General features: G+C 48.2%; 1 protein-coding gene across 2 annotated transcripts in view; it reads left to right on the forward strand.

Annotated features, from left to right (window-relative positions):
- SMOX (spermine oxidase) overlaps positions 1-15306 on the forward strand; it is a 26671-nt gene that overhangs the window by 7760 nt on the left and 3605 nt on the right. The window contains exons 3-5 of one of the 2 annotated variants that reach the window (XM_010136327.1): positions 7630-7803; positions 10363-10597; positions 10700-11062. In XM_010136327.1, the coding sequence (XP_010134629.1) occupies positions 7630-7803; positions 10363-10597; positions 10700-11062 (772 nt within the window). Of the gene's footprint in view, positions 1-7629; positions 7804-10362; positions 11063-15306 lie in introns of both variants that reach the window. The other variant, XM_010136319.1, reaches the window with a different exon arrangement.

Below are 15306 nucleotides of genomic sequence, written 5' to 3' on the forward strand. Positions count from 1 at the left end.
CCCAGGCTGCCCAGGGCAGTGGTGGAGTCCCCATCCCTGGAGGGGTTGACCAGCCGTGTGGAGGTGGTGCTGAGGGCCAGGGGTCAGTGGGGAACTGGCAGTGCTGGGGGAACAGTTGGACTGGGTGGTCTTAAAGGTCTTTTCCAACCAAAACAATTCTGTGTTTCTGTGGTTTTCTCCTGACACTGAACTTCACCAGTATCTGATGCTTGGCTACACACCTTCTAGGTTCAGGTTGCTCTTGCATACTTCATGTTTAAAAATCTGTCTGTGAGCATTTAGAAAGCCAGCAAGGGAAAAGTCACTGTAGTCTGTAAAGAATTACCCAGAACTGAAAGGGGAGCGGAAATGGGGATTTTTTTTTTCTGTTTGACAAGACTTTTAACACTGTGCCGGGGCTCTGAAGTGGAACCTGATGGGATGGAACAAATCACTGCAGTTTTAGAGAGGGGTGGTAGGAATTTCAAAGAAAGGAGTTTAGCAACCCATGGCAGGGAGGGAATTCTTGGAGAAATGCAGGTGGAGATAATTCACCTGAACAACTTTTTTCATATTACTGGGCTGAAAACAGAACCAGAGCCAGGCAGGGAAAAAGGCAGGTGAGAGGTGTGTGGAGCAAGATTAACAGCAGCTAAGACTAGAAAAGAGAGGGAGTAAGTGAAAATGCTGCAATGAGCAGCATTATTTATGTAAGTGGAACACTGCCAAACAGCCCGCGGTGCTAGGCGATCATCCTGTCTCAGAGACGATAGGAAAATCTCCAGCCAAGGGAGGGTGCCAGAGGCGGGAAGACTCTGAAAGGAGAAGGCAAAGGAGCAAGCTCTTAGCTCTGAGATACAGCCAGCAAGATAAAGACTACGCCAAGGTGCCAGTGTTTTAGAAATTATTAATTTGGTAAATCTTCTAAACCAAGAGAAAGGGGGCAGCCAGTCACAGGAGAGAGCAACACATTAAAAGTTAATCTTTTTTACGCAACACATCATTAGCTTATCGTTGCCAGGGGATATCGTTATCGCTAGGAGACAGAAAAGGCTTTCACATTTATGGATTGTAAGAAGGTCTATGGCTACTCCCTGAGACAAAAAATATGTAAGTGACAGCTTCAGCCAAGGAGGGGACATCAGCCAACCTCGAAGGCCGGTGCTGGGGAGGTGCTTTCCCTATTTGCCTTCAATGTGTGCTGGAATTTCTTGCAGGGGCAGCTCATGTTTTGTTGTGTTTCTTGTCCCTGCATCTTTGGGTGTCAGACAGGACGATCTGTGGTGATTTAAGACAGCTGTCTGTAGGTTTAAGACAGCTGGTGGGTGGGTGCGTGGGCAGGCAGGAGCACGTGCAGCAGCAGGCGTGTGGCTTTGGGGGCCCTTTCCTCTGGCGTGTTTCTGTTTACACCTGCTGAGTCCCCCAGCACTTTTTTTTTTCTTCCCATTGTCATTAGAGTCCATTCCATAATTTTTTTTTTCATTTTGGCTGGCCAATACTCTCTTACTTTAACTGGTGATGAAATGGGTGCTGGGAAGGAACAGAGGGAATCTGCTCTTCAGTTCTGCATCTCTGGGTTTTTTGTTTTTTTGAGATTTTTTGAGGAGGCAGAGTTTTTTGAGAGGTTTTGTTAAAATGTCTGGGATGAAAAGCCGTCTTACTGGTCGTTAAACTCTGAGGTCAGGCTCCTCCTCTGCCTCATGGGAGCTCCCAGACACCTCTGAGAGTCTTAGAAATCCCACCATCGTGTCATCTCATCTCTCAGGCTGCATCTCCCCCTTCAGAAGAGGCTGAGATAGCAAAGGCTGTGACCCACTGTGTCCTGATGGGAGAAGAAACAAAACCCAAACCATCCAGCAACCACGTGATGCATGCAAAGCCTAACTGGGGACGGAGCACTGGCATTAGCAGTGGAAAATGTAGTCCTGAATGAACGGGGCTAAATTTGTCACAGTTTCAAGTGTGCAGCCGGCTCACTTCCCGTGCACTCACACACTGCCCTCCTTTTGCTGCAGCTGCTGCCGTGGGCTGGGGCTCCAGCATATGCCTCCAGCTCTGCCTCTCCATCTGTATCTCTCCACCCCATTTATCCTGTCCTGTGAACACCATATTCGAGCAGACGCAGAGTGCAGAGGGTGTCCCTCAAGTGTTTCCCTTGGGGGTGTGGAGCCTGGCACGGCGCAGACTCTTCTCTGTGTGCTGAGTTTTGCTGGTGTGAAAGGCACAGCACCCCAGTACCTTCGGGGCTTTGCCTCGCTAGTTCATTTGGAAAGTCCTTACGCTTTTTCCAGGCACTTGTCCAATCTTTTTTGGCTGGCTTCTTCTACTTCAATACAAGTTTTGCTTCTTTGTGTTTGCAGTAGCCTGAATTTTTAATAGCTGTAGGGATGCCTCACAGAAACCTTTATTTGGTTACAAGAAAGCCAGCAGAAAGACTGCTCAGCTTATCGTTTCTGTAGCAGAAAGGTCCCTGTGAGAGGCTGTCTTCACTGAAAGGCCATTGCACTGCACTGAAGTCAGTCAAGTTCTGTCACAAGCCTGTGACCGAGATGACCTGAATCTTCCTCTGTGAGAGCACTAGAAAATTGAGCAGTGCCTGAAAGGAAGGTCTCCGCTCCTGCAGAGCAGCTGCCTTGGTTTCCAACCTTGCTCAGGGCCCTGAGCCTGCTGTTGGTAGGACAGCTCTCCATCCGCTCTTGGTTTAAGACTATGTGTAAACCATGGACTGTGCAGGGCTGGCACTGCTGGGGGTCACTGTCAGTCAGTCTGGCCAGTCTGTCAAAAGAAGGGGGCACCAGCACTGGAAGGTTCTCCAGAGTGTGATGTCCCTGCCACGTATTCACAATCTTCCCACCTTTCTCTCCACTCCTGCTGGGATAAATGGGGGAATCCTGGAGCAGAGTGACGATTTTGGCCCACTGCCAGCTTATACCACATCTGCATCACCCTCAGAGAAAAGCGACAAGAGTGTGACCTTTGAGGGTAACATCTGCAGCTTCAGCATCTGTGTGTGCCTGTAACTGCTGGCAAAATGTGGACAGGGGTGACCCAGCTCGGAGCTGCTCTTCTGTCTCTGCACAGTCCTCATTTCTCTTTCCAAAGAAGTATTTGAGACCAACTCCCAGGTATTGGTGAAGGGTGGGAGGGAGGTGGTGAGCTGACAAGTTAAATGCAGGTGAAAAATCACACTGTTTTGCCTGCCCAAGAATTTCACAGACCATTGGCCTGCCTGATGTAGAAAAAGTGCCTGTTTGGACTTCTGCTTTTCAGTAAGGATGTAGTCCCTAAAGACCTGCTTCACAGGAACCCTCCCTTTAACAATCAGCTAATTAATGACCTCGTTATCTGTCAGCTTTCCCCTGTGTGCTGCACAGCTTCTGGGGGAAGGATGCAGCCAAAGAATGACAAAGTTTTCCACCCTTCTCACCCCCACCCTGTGCTGGGCTTTGTGCCATCCCCAATTAAGCTCCTATCGTAGAAAGCAGGACCAAAGGGCCACTGAGAGTCACCGTTCCCTCCCTGCCCCTCTATTGCACTGACAGATGTCTGGCCTGGTAACAGCATGGACCTATCTCTGTCTTGGTTTTTTAACTGACCGGGGATTAAGTCACTGCAGTTTTTAAGCCAAGTGAGAAAAAGACAATGCTACGGATCGTCACCGGCCCTGGCAGGAAGGAGCATGGATTGGGATGTGCTTTCCTGACCTCCTTCAGTGCTGAGAAACTTCTTTGTTTAGATTTGTTCTTCCTAAGAGACTGCCTCATCCTGTGGTGGGGGAGCACGTAGGTAGTAAACATGAGTAGGTGGAAGCCTGTAGGTAACAGAGGGGACGTCCCTGGTGGAACCCACATTTTCTGCAGAGACCCTGGTTCTGTGATGCCCTAAAGCTGGTCAGAAAGAAGACAGAAGGTGTAAGCCAAAGTGAAGCCATTTTAGGATTATGGCTCCTCAATTAACTCTGTTTAATTTCTGACCTTCAGCCCCATTTCCCTGCAGGATTGTATGTAAACCCCCAGGATTAGGGAAGGAAATCTGCTTCGAATGAGTAGTCACTTGAGATGTTAGAATCATCAAATCATAGAATGGTTTAGGTTGGACGGGATCTTAAAGCTCACCCAGCCCAACCCCCTGCAGGGAGCAGGGACATCTGCAAGTAGAGCAGGTTGCTCAGAGCCCCAAGGGCCAACCTGACCTGCAATGGGGCCAGGGATGGGGCATTCTCAGCTTCTCCAGGTGACCTGGGCCAATGTCTCACCACCCTCATAGTGAAGAATTTCTTCTTTCTATCTAATCTAAATCCACCCTTTTTCAGTTTAAAGCCATCAACCCTTGTCCTATCACTACACTCCATGATGAAGAGTCCCTTCCCATCTTCCCTTTCAGCACTGACAGGCCGCACTAAGGTCTCCCTGCAGCCTTCTCTGCTCCAGGCTGGACACCCCCAACTCTCTCCCCTCTCCTCCCAGCAGAGGGTTCCACCCTCCCATCATTCCTGGGGCCTCCTCTGGCCCCGCTCCGACAGCTCCATGTCTTTCGTATGCTGGGAGCCCCAGAGCTGAATGCAGTCTGCTTCTTTTGCTTCCACTGACGGTTCTTGCAGACAAGCTTCTAGGGCCAGTTGTTTCACCCAGACACAGAGCAGCTTTAGAGTGAGAAATGGTTAGGTCTCTGTGCTGGGATGTGAGTCTTCCAGTGGCAGGATCTGGGCGTCAGGTCTACGATAATAGAAAAGAGAGATGAGTCTGGTCTGTTTGTGGTGTAGCTCTCCTTTCTGATGGGCACAGTGCTGTCAGTTTGGATGGATGGATGGATATTTTGTAGGGTTAACTAGAAAACCAGCAGAATCTTTCAGGTGGTTTTTAATGCTACCTTTCACTAGGCTTTTTGAATTAAAGCCCACCTGAACTCTGTCAGGAATCCTTCTGTCATCATGTCATGATGAAATGATTGATAGAGAAGGTGCTTTCAAATCTCACAGATGTCTGTCCCCACTGACTTCAGAGGTGGTTCCATAGGCGTGATGATGCTTTTTGGTTACTTTGAGTTTCCCACCTGGGGAAGAAAAGTAACTCTAACTGCAGACAGTTCAATTCTGCTCCTGCTTCATTAGAAAACTACTTTAAATGGAACTTGTGGGGAACCTTTTCCATAGATTCTTATATGGGATCCATTTGCTGCCTGCGTACGTTATTAAAGGATACAATTTGAATGCCTTTTTGATTCTTTTAGTATGACAATGTGCCTCTTAATTGCTTCTCCTCTTGCTTCTTGCCTGCAACAGCTTTACCTTCTGTTCTTCATCGAATGGTTTCACACCCCTAAGAAGAGCAAGACAAGGAAATAACAGGGATTTTGAGGAAAAAATAATAGACCCTGGTGGTGGTTCTACATACCTGCTGTCTGAGTGATGGGATGACGTATGTAGGAAAGACTTCCCTTGATGTTTACAGCACAGAGAGCTGTGGGTTCCTGCTCTGTTCTCTGTTGGGTGATGAGGAATACAATGGTTAAAAAAAACATACCCATGGCTCACTTATCCTTTTGGCCAAACGGTAGCTGGGTTTTAACACAGCTTTGCTCGTCTCGTGAATATGTTATCTGCTTATAGTGTGCAATCAGCTTATGAAAGCTGAGCTGCATTGTGCTGACACAAGGTCTATGCTGCTTGTGCTTGCTGGAAGTGGTTTCAGCCTCAGAAATCAGCAGACCTGAGAACTGTGGGATGTTGAAACTGCCGAAGAACTTTTTGGCATTGGGGAACAGAGAAGGCACTGCTTCCTCTCGGTTACTGGAAGCTTTCATTTCATATAGGGCATTGGTCTCCACCTTTCTTGTCTGGAGATCTCCTTGGAAAGGCTGTGTCCCAGTCAGTGTCTGCCATTCCCTTCTGTCTTCACCAGTTCCACTCATTTTTCTTGTGATTTCTTCTCTGGTTTTGAGTTTATTTTCCCCCTTTTCCATTCTTTCTCTTATTTTCTTTTTCAGTTTCCTTTTCATCACTTACTTGTCTGTATCTACTCATCATTCTCCATTCACTCACAGACCTGCTCTCTCTCTCTCCTACCACTGCTGTGTGTTTTTCCTCACCACCTCCCTTTCCTCATCATCCCTCTATTTTTCCTCCTCAAATTCACTTTATTCCTAAAACCCAAGAGAAAATCAAGCTTCTGGGGAGAATCAGAGTGGGAAGTAACTAAAATGTGGTGAATTAGCCATATCAGCAGGGAAGGGGGAGCTCTAGGAGCCTTTGAAGGAGAGGCTGCTGCAGTTCTGCCAGCTTCCTGACAGGCATTTACTTTTGAGTTGAACTTCTCAGGGGGCCTGAATAATCTGTCTGCAGAAAAGGGATCAGAAGTAGTAAACAGACCATCTCTGACAGGAAAAACTCACCAAGCAGGGATTTTGCGGCTCTGCTTTAAGACTACTGTGCACCCCTGTGACATGATATAAAAGAGAAGGTGACTCATACGGGACAAACAGGTCATTAATGGGATGAGTTGCACCTCTGGGAGGCACCTTGTCAAAGCTTTCCTGTGTCAAAAGATTCCTTGGATTTTTTCCATGGAAACAAAGGTCCATGACTTGACTGCAGGCTCTTCTGGCAATGTTACAGGCAGAAGTACTGCTCACTGCAGGTGTCCAAGGTGGATGGCGGTTTTCTTGCTCTTACAGTGGAAAACTGGGGTTGAAACAATATCAGGAAGATCTCCTTCAAAGAATGGTTTGCTAGAAGGGGATTTTTCTTCTGGGTCCTTCTCAGGCTGACTCCTGGTTGGGGGAACTAGAAATGTTGTGTTCTCCCTGTCTTATGCTCAACATGTAAGACGTGTGTACATACAAAATTCCTTTGCTAAGCCTGTGCTGGTTGCTTCATATTTTTCAGATGTCCATAGAACAGTAGCTATGAAACCAAACTCCCCCACCCTGCTGGATTCCTGGGAATTATTGCTAAATAATTAGAATGATGGAGAGGGTGGAAGGAATGGTTCCAGGGTAGAGCAGTCAAAGATCTGAGCCCTGCAGCCCAAGAAAGATTTTAGAGTCTGCACCTGGGATTGCACCTGAGACGTGACAGCGGGCAAGAAGCTGGTGACAGATGTGAGGATGGATATGGGTCCTGCTGCTTGAGTTCACTCCCTGTAGACATTGGATGGAGACTGGGGCCAAGCCAGGCTGTGGCACTGCTCAGCAGAGCCAGAAATTGTGCGTTGTAAACCCAAACATGTTCTGCAGAGGTGCTGCTCCTCAGTTGGTACTTACTGATCCAGCTGCAGCATCTAAACAGCTGGTTGATCAACATGCTGTAGCTACTGAAGATGGCAGGTCTGCCTCACTTGGACTTCTGCAGGGGATAGAATGGACATGTTCAAATAAAAAAAATAACTTAATAGTGGCTTAATGACTTAATAGTAGGCTGTGGTAGGTGAGTGAGGGTAGTTATCTTTGCCCAGAGGGAAGTGGTGATTCCTGCACATCTGTGGGGCAGCTTGACATGGCGTTGGAACAGAGTGGACAATAAACTGCCAAAGCTGGTCTATAAAGTTGACAAGAGAATGTGATCTGAATGTGATCTGAAAGAAGAGTGTCCTGCTTGAGGCTTGGATTCTGCTGTGAATCACGTTGTCTGTCTTTCTGTCCCATCTCTGGCAGGTCTATAACCTGACTCAAGAGTTCTTCCAACGAGGTAAACCAGTCAACGCTGAGAGCCAGAACAGTGTGGGCGTCTTCACACGGGATGTAGTGCGCAAACGCATCAAGGCCGATCCGGATGACACAGAGGCCGTCAAGAGGCTGAAACTAGCCATGATCCAGCAGTACCTTAAGGTGCGTGTGCTCATCATTGGTCTTCTCTTTTAACTAAGAGCAGACAAATCTTGAGGCTCAGACACCTGGCTCAGCCTGGCCCATCACTGGGGAGCTGCTTTCTGTGGTCTCCTACAGCAGTTTGTGTTTATACGGGCAGCTTGTCCTCGTGAGGCATATCCAAACACAGTGGGCCGCAAGAAATAATGCTTTTGTTTATTTATTCTTCTTACCTTAAACTTGCAGCTCTCTAATTAGAAGCATTTTCCTAGGCCCTATTAAATTTTCTGGTGTGATTTAATGTTTTCTTACCACCCGAAGCTACTCTGTTGTCAGGTTCTTTTAGTGATGTCTTGGGGCCCCGTGATCCTGCCGAGTGTCTTTTGCCCCCTTCTGCCTCTGGCTGTATCTCTGAGACCAGAAGAAATGTAACTTTGATACTAGTTATTCCCTGAAGAAATTCCTAGAAAGCATTTTGAAAGTAAAGCAATAAAATCAAAGGTAGATTATACAAACCCACGTCCTAATCGTCTTTCCTCACGGCTTCTCTAGTTCTTTTTTTGTCCTTGATGCCTTGGCCTAGATGAGATCTCTGTGGGATGAGGACTTAATGCTGCCTCAAGCACTCCCAGTAAAGTGTAACAGTTATTTCTATTTCGGTTATAATGACTTAAAGGCTTATGGAATGAGGCAGGGGAGGCAAGCAGCACCCTGTGATGTGGGTAGGGGCATGGTATTCTCTACAGGTGGGAAGCTGCAACAAATTGTTAAAAAGGCCTAAAGAGTCTCACAGAATAAAGCTGAGATTTGAACCCTGGGTGTTGTTCAGCGTCCTAACCCAAGTGCTCCTATCACAGAGCGTCTCCGCATTCCCCACATAAACACTCATTATTTATTGTGTTACCCACACAACATCACCCGTGCAGACAACATCAGTCATTTGATACAGCTCTGGATTTTCTGGTGGTTGCCTCTGTGGTACCTACAGGTTGTCACAGCCCAAGACTTTTCTGCAAGACGTGCAAATCCCTTCTCGCATCAAATACCTGAGAACAGCAAAGCTTCTGATACTTAAGACTATCAGAGCAGATCAGAGAGGTTGCTGAGAGAGCAGGACTTAGCTGGTGTCTCAGGCAAAGTATAGTCTTGGTAGTTGCCTGTTTTTCTCCCTGGTTGAAAGAATCAACCAACCATCACTGTTTGTTATCTTCAGAATGTGGAGTGTCCTGTTGGAGCATCCAGGCAGGATGAGGCGTGACCCAGGGTGCAGGATTGTGTTGTGTGCCAGCAGGACTGACCCTGGGCGAGTGTTGGAGAGAGCTCACTTGGCCATCAGATGGGCTGGAACCACAACAGACTTAAAGGACAGGTCTTCTTCAAGGCTTACCTACTGGCAGTGTGGCCCAGCAGCTGGGCCTGCTCAGTCTTCACTGGAGTCATTGGGCAATGACCAGGAAGGGATGACCAGTCCAGTCACAGGAGCAGCCTGTTGTGCTTGGTATGGCTTTGACTTGTGGGCTTGACATCTGTCGCGATTTGAAGGGGGGCTATTCCCCCACCGAAAGGATATGCGACGAAATAGTGTGTTTTGGCTGGGAAGCCAGCCAAAGCTCACACAGAAAACTTTATCCCGGCACAGAGGTGCCTGCCCTGCACCAGGATCTCCACAGGGAGAGGGTCTAGGCTTGCCAGGCTTCCAAACATGGTCCTTAAAGCATGGAAAGGCCTGGAAAACTGGTCAAAGGATGAGGCAAGGAATTGTCATGTTCCCTTTGCCTAAAACGCTCCAAGAATTAAAGCACGCGAATCATTGTGCCTCTGGTGGTTTGCAGATTTTCAGATCGCTGTGTTCTGTGCATCGGTTTTATCATTAGAAACTTATCACAGGGCAGACCAAACATCCTGCCTTTGTTCCAGGGATTGTTGAAAGCGACAGCTATGCCTAATGCTCCTGCAAACATTCACCAGCAGGTCCCGAGTCCAGAGCTTGGGTAATCGCATCCAGCGAATCAAACGCAAGTGTCTCACCTCTTGGCATTTCCCTTTTCTGTCTGCTTCAGTTCCTCCTGCACTGGGTCCTCTCACCTCCGGCAGATTGTGAGCTTGCTGATTGCTGACTGCTTGACAGCACGTTGAAAGCTGCAGACAGCAGAAATAGCTGCCAAAAAGTTTTCTGTGGCTCCTCCTGGGAACATTTATTAACATTGGAAAGAGCATCTCATTAGCAGAGCTCCAGCTTGTGCTGTAGGAGAACCAAGCAGCAAGCTCCTGGCCAGTGAAGTGGGTTTGGAACGAGTTAGAACCGTAACCCAGAATCATGCAGAAGCAAAGACATCAACTCCAAACTCTGGATGCAGCTTGTTCCCAGGACAGAATGATGTTTCTGGTTAAAAGGAGGGCTAACGACTGATTTTTGTCAGATCCTACAGCCAAGCATGTCTTTACTAGGAAAAATAATGTGATTTAAGAGTGGGATTCAGGATTCCCAGCTTGTGCAGCTCCTCTGTGCCCTTGCGATGTTGTGCTGTGGCAAACTGAGTTTCTCCATGGCAATGTTTCTTTTGCGCTGCTTTTCCTTAGGTAGAGAGCTGTGAGAGCAGCTCCCACAGCATGGATGAAGTCTCGCTCAGTGAATTTGGGGAATGGACCGAAATTCCTGGGGCTCATCACGTCATTCCTTGTGGTTTCATTAAAATTGTGGAGATTTTGGCCCGCTCCATTCCTGAGTCTGTCATTCAGCTCCGCAAGCCGGTCAAGTGCATCCACTGGAACCAGTCGGTCAGCAAGGAGATTGAGAGGGTGGCTGACCACAACAGTGACCTCCCCGAGGAGGACAAGGGCTCCGATGTCTTTGTAGAGTGCGAGGACTGTGAGTTCATCCCAGCTGACCATGTCATTGTGACTGTGTCCCTGGGAGTCTTGAAGAAACGCCACGAGAGCATGTTTCATCCCCGCTTGCCTGAGGAGAAGGTGATGGCCATTGAGAAACTAGGAATCAATACAACTGACAAGATTTTCCTGGAGTTCGAAGAGCCTTTCTGGAGCTCTGAATGCAACAGCATCCAGTTTGTCTGGGAAGATGAGGCAGAGAGTGAGAGCTTGACTTACCCCGAGGAGCTGTGGTACAAGAAGATCTGCAGCTTTGACGTACTGTATCCACCAGAGAGGTACGGCCATGTCCTGAGTGGCTGGATCTGTGGAGAAGAGGCTTTGATTATGGAGAAGTGCGATGATGAAACCGTGGCAGAAACCTGCACGGAAATGCTACGTAAATTTACAGGTCAGCCATGCTCTGGTTCCTTTGGTGGGTGGAGAATAGAGGGAGACTGGGGCTGGGGTGTTGAATAACTGCCGGGGCAGAAATGCACTGAAGTCATTTTTAGTTCTTTGGCATTTTATGTCCCTTTCAATGGGCTGTGCGTGTGCTTCCACCTCCTGCTTGGGTGTGCCTGAAAGCTATTTATACAGAGGGGCTGATAACCAGCTCAGGAAGCAGTGGGAGAAGTGCTTGAGGATTCCATATCCTCTGCTTTTTTTATTCACAAATAACTTGTCAGCAGCTGGAGCTGTCGGGCTCCGTGCTCCTGAGGGCTGATCTTGGCTGCGGAAAGCAGCATAGGTCTTCTAGAGCCAGTGGAGTTGGATCTGTTCAGATCAGTGGAGATGAATCTAGTGGCTGAATCACATCTGTGACTTCCATTCAACATGAGGCGATGTGGAAGTCAAAGAATTGGAGTTCAAAGAATCCATTGATCTTGAGAGCTCCCATTTTCTGGGTATCTCACATAAGCAATTGTAGGAGCAGAATCCTCAAAGATGAGGCTTGTTTTATGCTATTCTAGAGATGGGTCCTGTGATTAAACTATTTCTGCCTCCCTGCCAGCTCTTCTTAGCCAAATCTCAACACTAAGTGTTGTTATGTACCTCTTGCCCCCAGACTACAATTAACTGGAGAAATTTGCCTTCACAAGTGTAGCTTTCCCCTGTACTTACAGACCACTTGCTACCAACATCATCAACATGGAGATCTAGAGAAAGGGTCCTGGAGGCTGAGGACTACCTGCATGACTGGCTACTGCCGAAAGAGGTTTTAGGTTTTGCTGCTCTCTTCAGAAATCATAATGTAGACACTGGGTTCAGAAACCTGACTTCAGAGACCCAAACTGACTAGTTGTTTCAGCTTGTTGGCTGTTGCATTTAGGTTGGATGATGAACCAGTGGCTCCCCTGCAGCCTGCAGAGGAGTAGATGAATCAGTGAATGCTGGACTCTGGGCAGCTTCTGCCTCCTGAGCTGTTTTCGGTGGCATTGGGTATCCCCATGTTAGGTCGCATGTCGGTACCCACACGCCTCCTTCTCTCCTGACCTCAGCAGGCCAGCTGCTGCTCTGTGCAGGCAGAGCAGAAGGCTGTTCTCCTCTTTGAGGCCAGGTTGTTCCCGTGCTGTTGTCTCCAAGAGCATATAAATAGCCTTGTTTGTTGCAGCTCTTCTTGCTTAATATCTCTTTTTTAAAAAACACTTCAATTCATCACCGGGAGATTGGCTCTTTGGGTCTTCCTTAGTTTGGCAGATGAGAGTGTGGTCTCCCTCTCCCTTCTTGAGCTCCTTCACTGTTACGATTGTTTGTGTGCATTGGATGTTCCTCTCTTCCTCCGGGGATGGAAATATGTTGGCACTGGGTCATCGCTGTGCGCCGCAGTTGTTGTTCCAGCTGATACTGCACCTGGTCACTGTCCATCAGACTCCTCAGCGCTGTGAGCTCTGCCTCAGCCTTCTACTAATCCTGGGTTATCTAACCCTGGACAATTTCAGACTGACCTTACCAGGCCCTTGCTCTGCAATGAACATTTTGTGCATGAGCTGAGAGGTGGCCTCGCAGCTGCTCGAAACCACAAGAAGAAAGCCCCTTCTTGGAGCACCCATTACAGGACAGGACCCATTCCACTTCCTGCCCCTAAAAAACTTGCTAGTTCATAGAAAACCTTTTCACAGATCTTCAGGCTGGCCTTGCCAAGGTACCTGGGTTTATCCTCTTACCCTTGCTCCTGTTTTCCCCAGCAGGTTCACATAAGAAGCAAGACCTCAAGGTTCATGTGGGCCAGGTGCCAGGCAGGCTGAAGTCGCAGCAGCGTGCTCAGTTCTCCATGCACCTACTGTCTTCCTCACTAATCATTTTTTTGGAAGCATGAGAATGGGTTTGACCAGCCAGGGAGTGGAGCAGAGGGGAACAAGGCAGCCTTCTGTCTGTGATCTAACTGGTGTTGCACCTCACTTGGTGCTCTCTGTCATCTTCTGAAGAAGCTTTACTCTACTGAGTGTAGAGAGACCCTTATAGTCAGTCGTGAGAGTAGGTAATATGAGCCTTTTCATGTGCGCTTTGTCTTCTGCAGCTTTCATGTTCTGGCTATAAAATCCACCCCACTTCCTAATTCTTATTCTTCTGTTAAGGAATTAATGTGTTACCAGGTGGGTTCCCATCTTCAGCTCTGTTTTCCCAGCCCGTTGCTCATGGAGGCCTTTGCTTTGGCTTTGGAGGGTGTTAGACCAGCACTATGTTAAAACCACTCTTTTAGACTTGGTGTTACTTCATGCTGAGAATTTCTCTCTGAGAGGAGATGATCTGCCTCTGTGGCCTTAAATTTCACATGCAGGTTAGCATTGTGGATTATCGGACTTTGCGGTGAGAAGCTCCCAGGATTGTTCTAAGAACCATTGACAATCGCTGTTTTTCACGACCGGACAGCTGAAAAGCAGTGTCCTCTAAATCTGATTAGCTGGGATGCCTTCGAACAGTCACAAGTCTTGCTCAGGTCTCTTGGTTGGCTAAACTGAGCATTGGAAGCCAGAAGGCAGTAATTGCAGGCCTGCTGCCTTCTGGAGGACTCGCTGAAGGATGCCCTGAGTTGTCCTCCCTGTCCCTCAGCTATTTCTCTGGAGGGGAATAGACTCTTTTAGGTTCTGTGTTGCATCTGCCAGCCCCATGTGGGTGCCTGGGACACCCTGACATCTCTTTGGTGGCTGTAGACACTAATGTGTGGGTAGCATCACAGACCTCTGTTGGTCTTGGTGGGATCTTAGATACCCTGCCTTCAGGCCAGCAACTAAATCTGGGAGTCCTGATTTAGATCTGTGAGTTGATTTTATGATGATCCTGTGACTCGCCATGTTGCCACACCTCCCAGGAGCTGAATAAAGACAGGATCGTTTGAGGCATATGGAGTTATCTTCCACAGGGGAAATCTGTGGTGTGAAGATACAGACCCTCCTATTTTAGTGAAGATAAAGGTCCTTTTTTAGCCATTTTATCTCTGTTTAGACAGTGGAAACTTAGAAGTTTCCACATCTGTATTAATTGTTACTTTCAAGTGTAGGCAAAGGCACGTGTTTCCCCATCTGTTTAAGAGCAGATTGAGAAAGTCCAGTCAAAGATGTTCCTTCAACGAGTGTGGCCCTCCCAGTCTTTGCAGCTTGTCTCACAAAAGACAGTTCAGGATCAGAGCTTGTGTTACGTGTTCCGTCTGACCTTCAGCCAAGCTCCCCCTCTCCATGTGCAGCAGAAACGAAGGTCTCCTGGTTCTTCTCTTAGAAACAGCTCCTCACGTTACCAGTTGCATAAATGCAGAAGCACCAGGGCACAGTAGTTGCACATTGGACACTTGGATCATGCTCACATGTGCTGGAGAAGCTTAAAGGAGCTCCTGAGAGCTGGTTTGTCTGCACCACGCAGCATGGTGATGGGGGAGGAGGCTGGCTTTGGTTCTGGCAGCTGTACAGCTGCGTTTTAACACCCTCAGGCTCTTCAGCCCTGCCCAGTGCTGGCAGCTGGCTCAGGCATCTCTGCGTGGAGCTCTGCCATCTGCCCGAGGCCACGGGCTTCGTGTTGCTGTGCTGCGGTTTCACTCGTGGTGGAGTTGCTACGTGAAGAGTGAGTGCCCGGTGGGAAGGCTGCTGTTTACCTGCTTGTGTACACAGCACAAGGTCGTCCACAGGAAGCTCCGGAGAAGGACAAAGCTGTTGCTTTTACCAGTCTGAACCATTGCTCTATTAAAAATTGCTGGATTTATACGGTTGTTGATTGGGCTGGTGACTCCACAAACCCTTTTGTTAACACATTTCAGTCTTTTAGCTGATTGGAGGCCCTAGCCACAGGCTGACCAGTGCACCAAGTGCTCCTGATGTTAATCACCTTGTTACCAGCATCTTACTTGTATTGAAAATCTGCTGGGAACCTTGACAGTGGAACAGGAGAACATGCACCAGCTGCAGAAGAGGCACCACCAGCCCGCTGCAGAGGCTCCTTTTCTCTGGAAACACATTGTGTGACTGATTTTGTGTGATGCGGAGTGCTGGATGACTGCTTTGGCCCTCTGTGGTGGTGTGGTGTCTGACAGCTCTCATGGTGTGCGTTCTCCTGGGTTTTCCCACAGCCCTTAAAAATAAAACGTGATAACTTATTTCCTTGACGCATCTGAGAGCTCCCTATTCTCAGAATCCCGTGGGCTTTTCACTTCCATCCCAGGCATTC

This window comes from Buceros rhinoceros, unplaced genomic scaffold, assembly GCF_000710305.1.
Source record: "Buceros rhinoceros silvestris isolate BGI_N320 unplaced genomic scaffold, ASM71030v1 scaffold5660, whole genome shotgun sequence".
Classification (NCBI taxonomy): Eukaryota; Metazoa; Chordata; class Aves; order Bucerotiformes; family Bucerotidae; genus Buceros; species Buceros rhinoceros.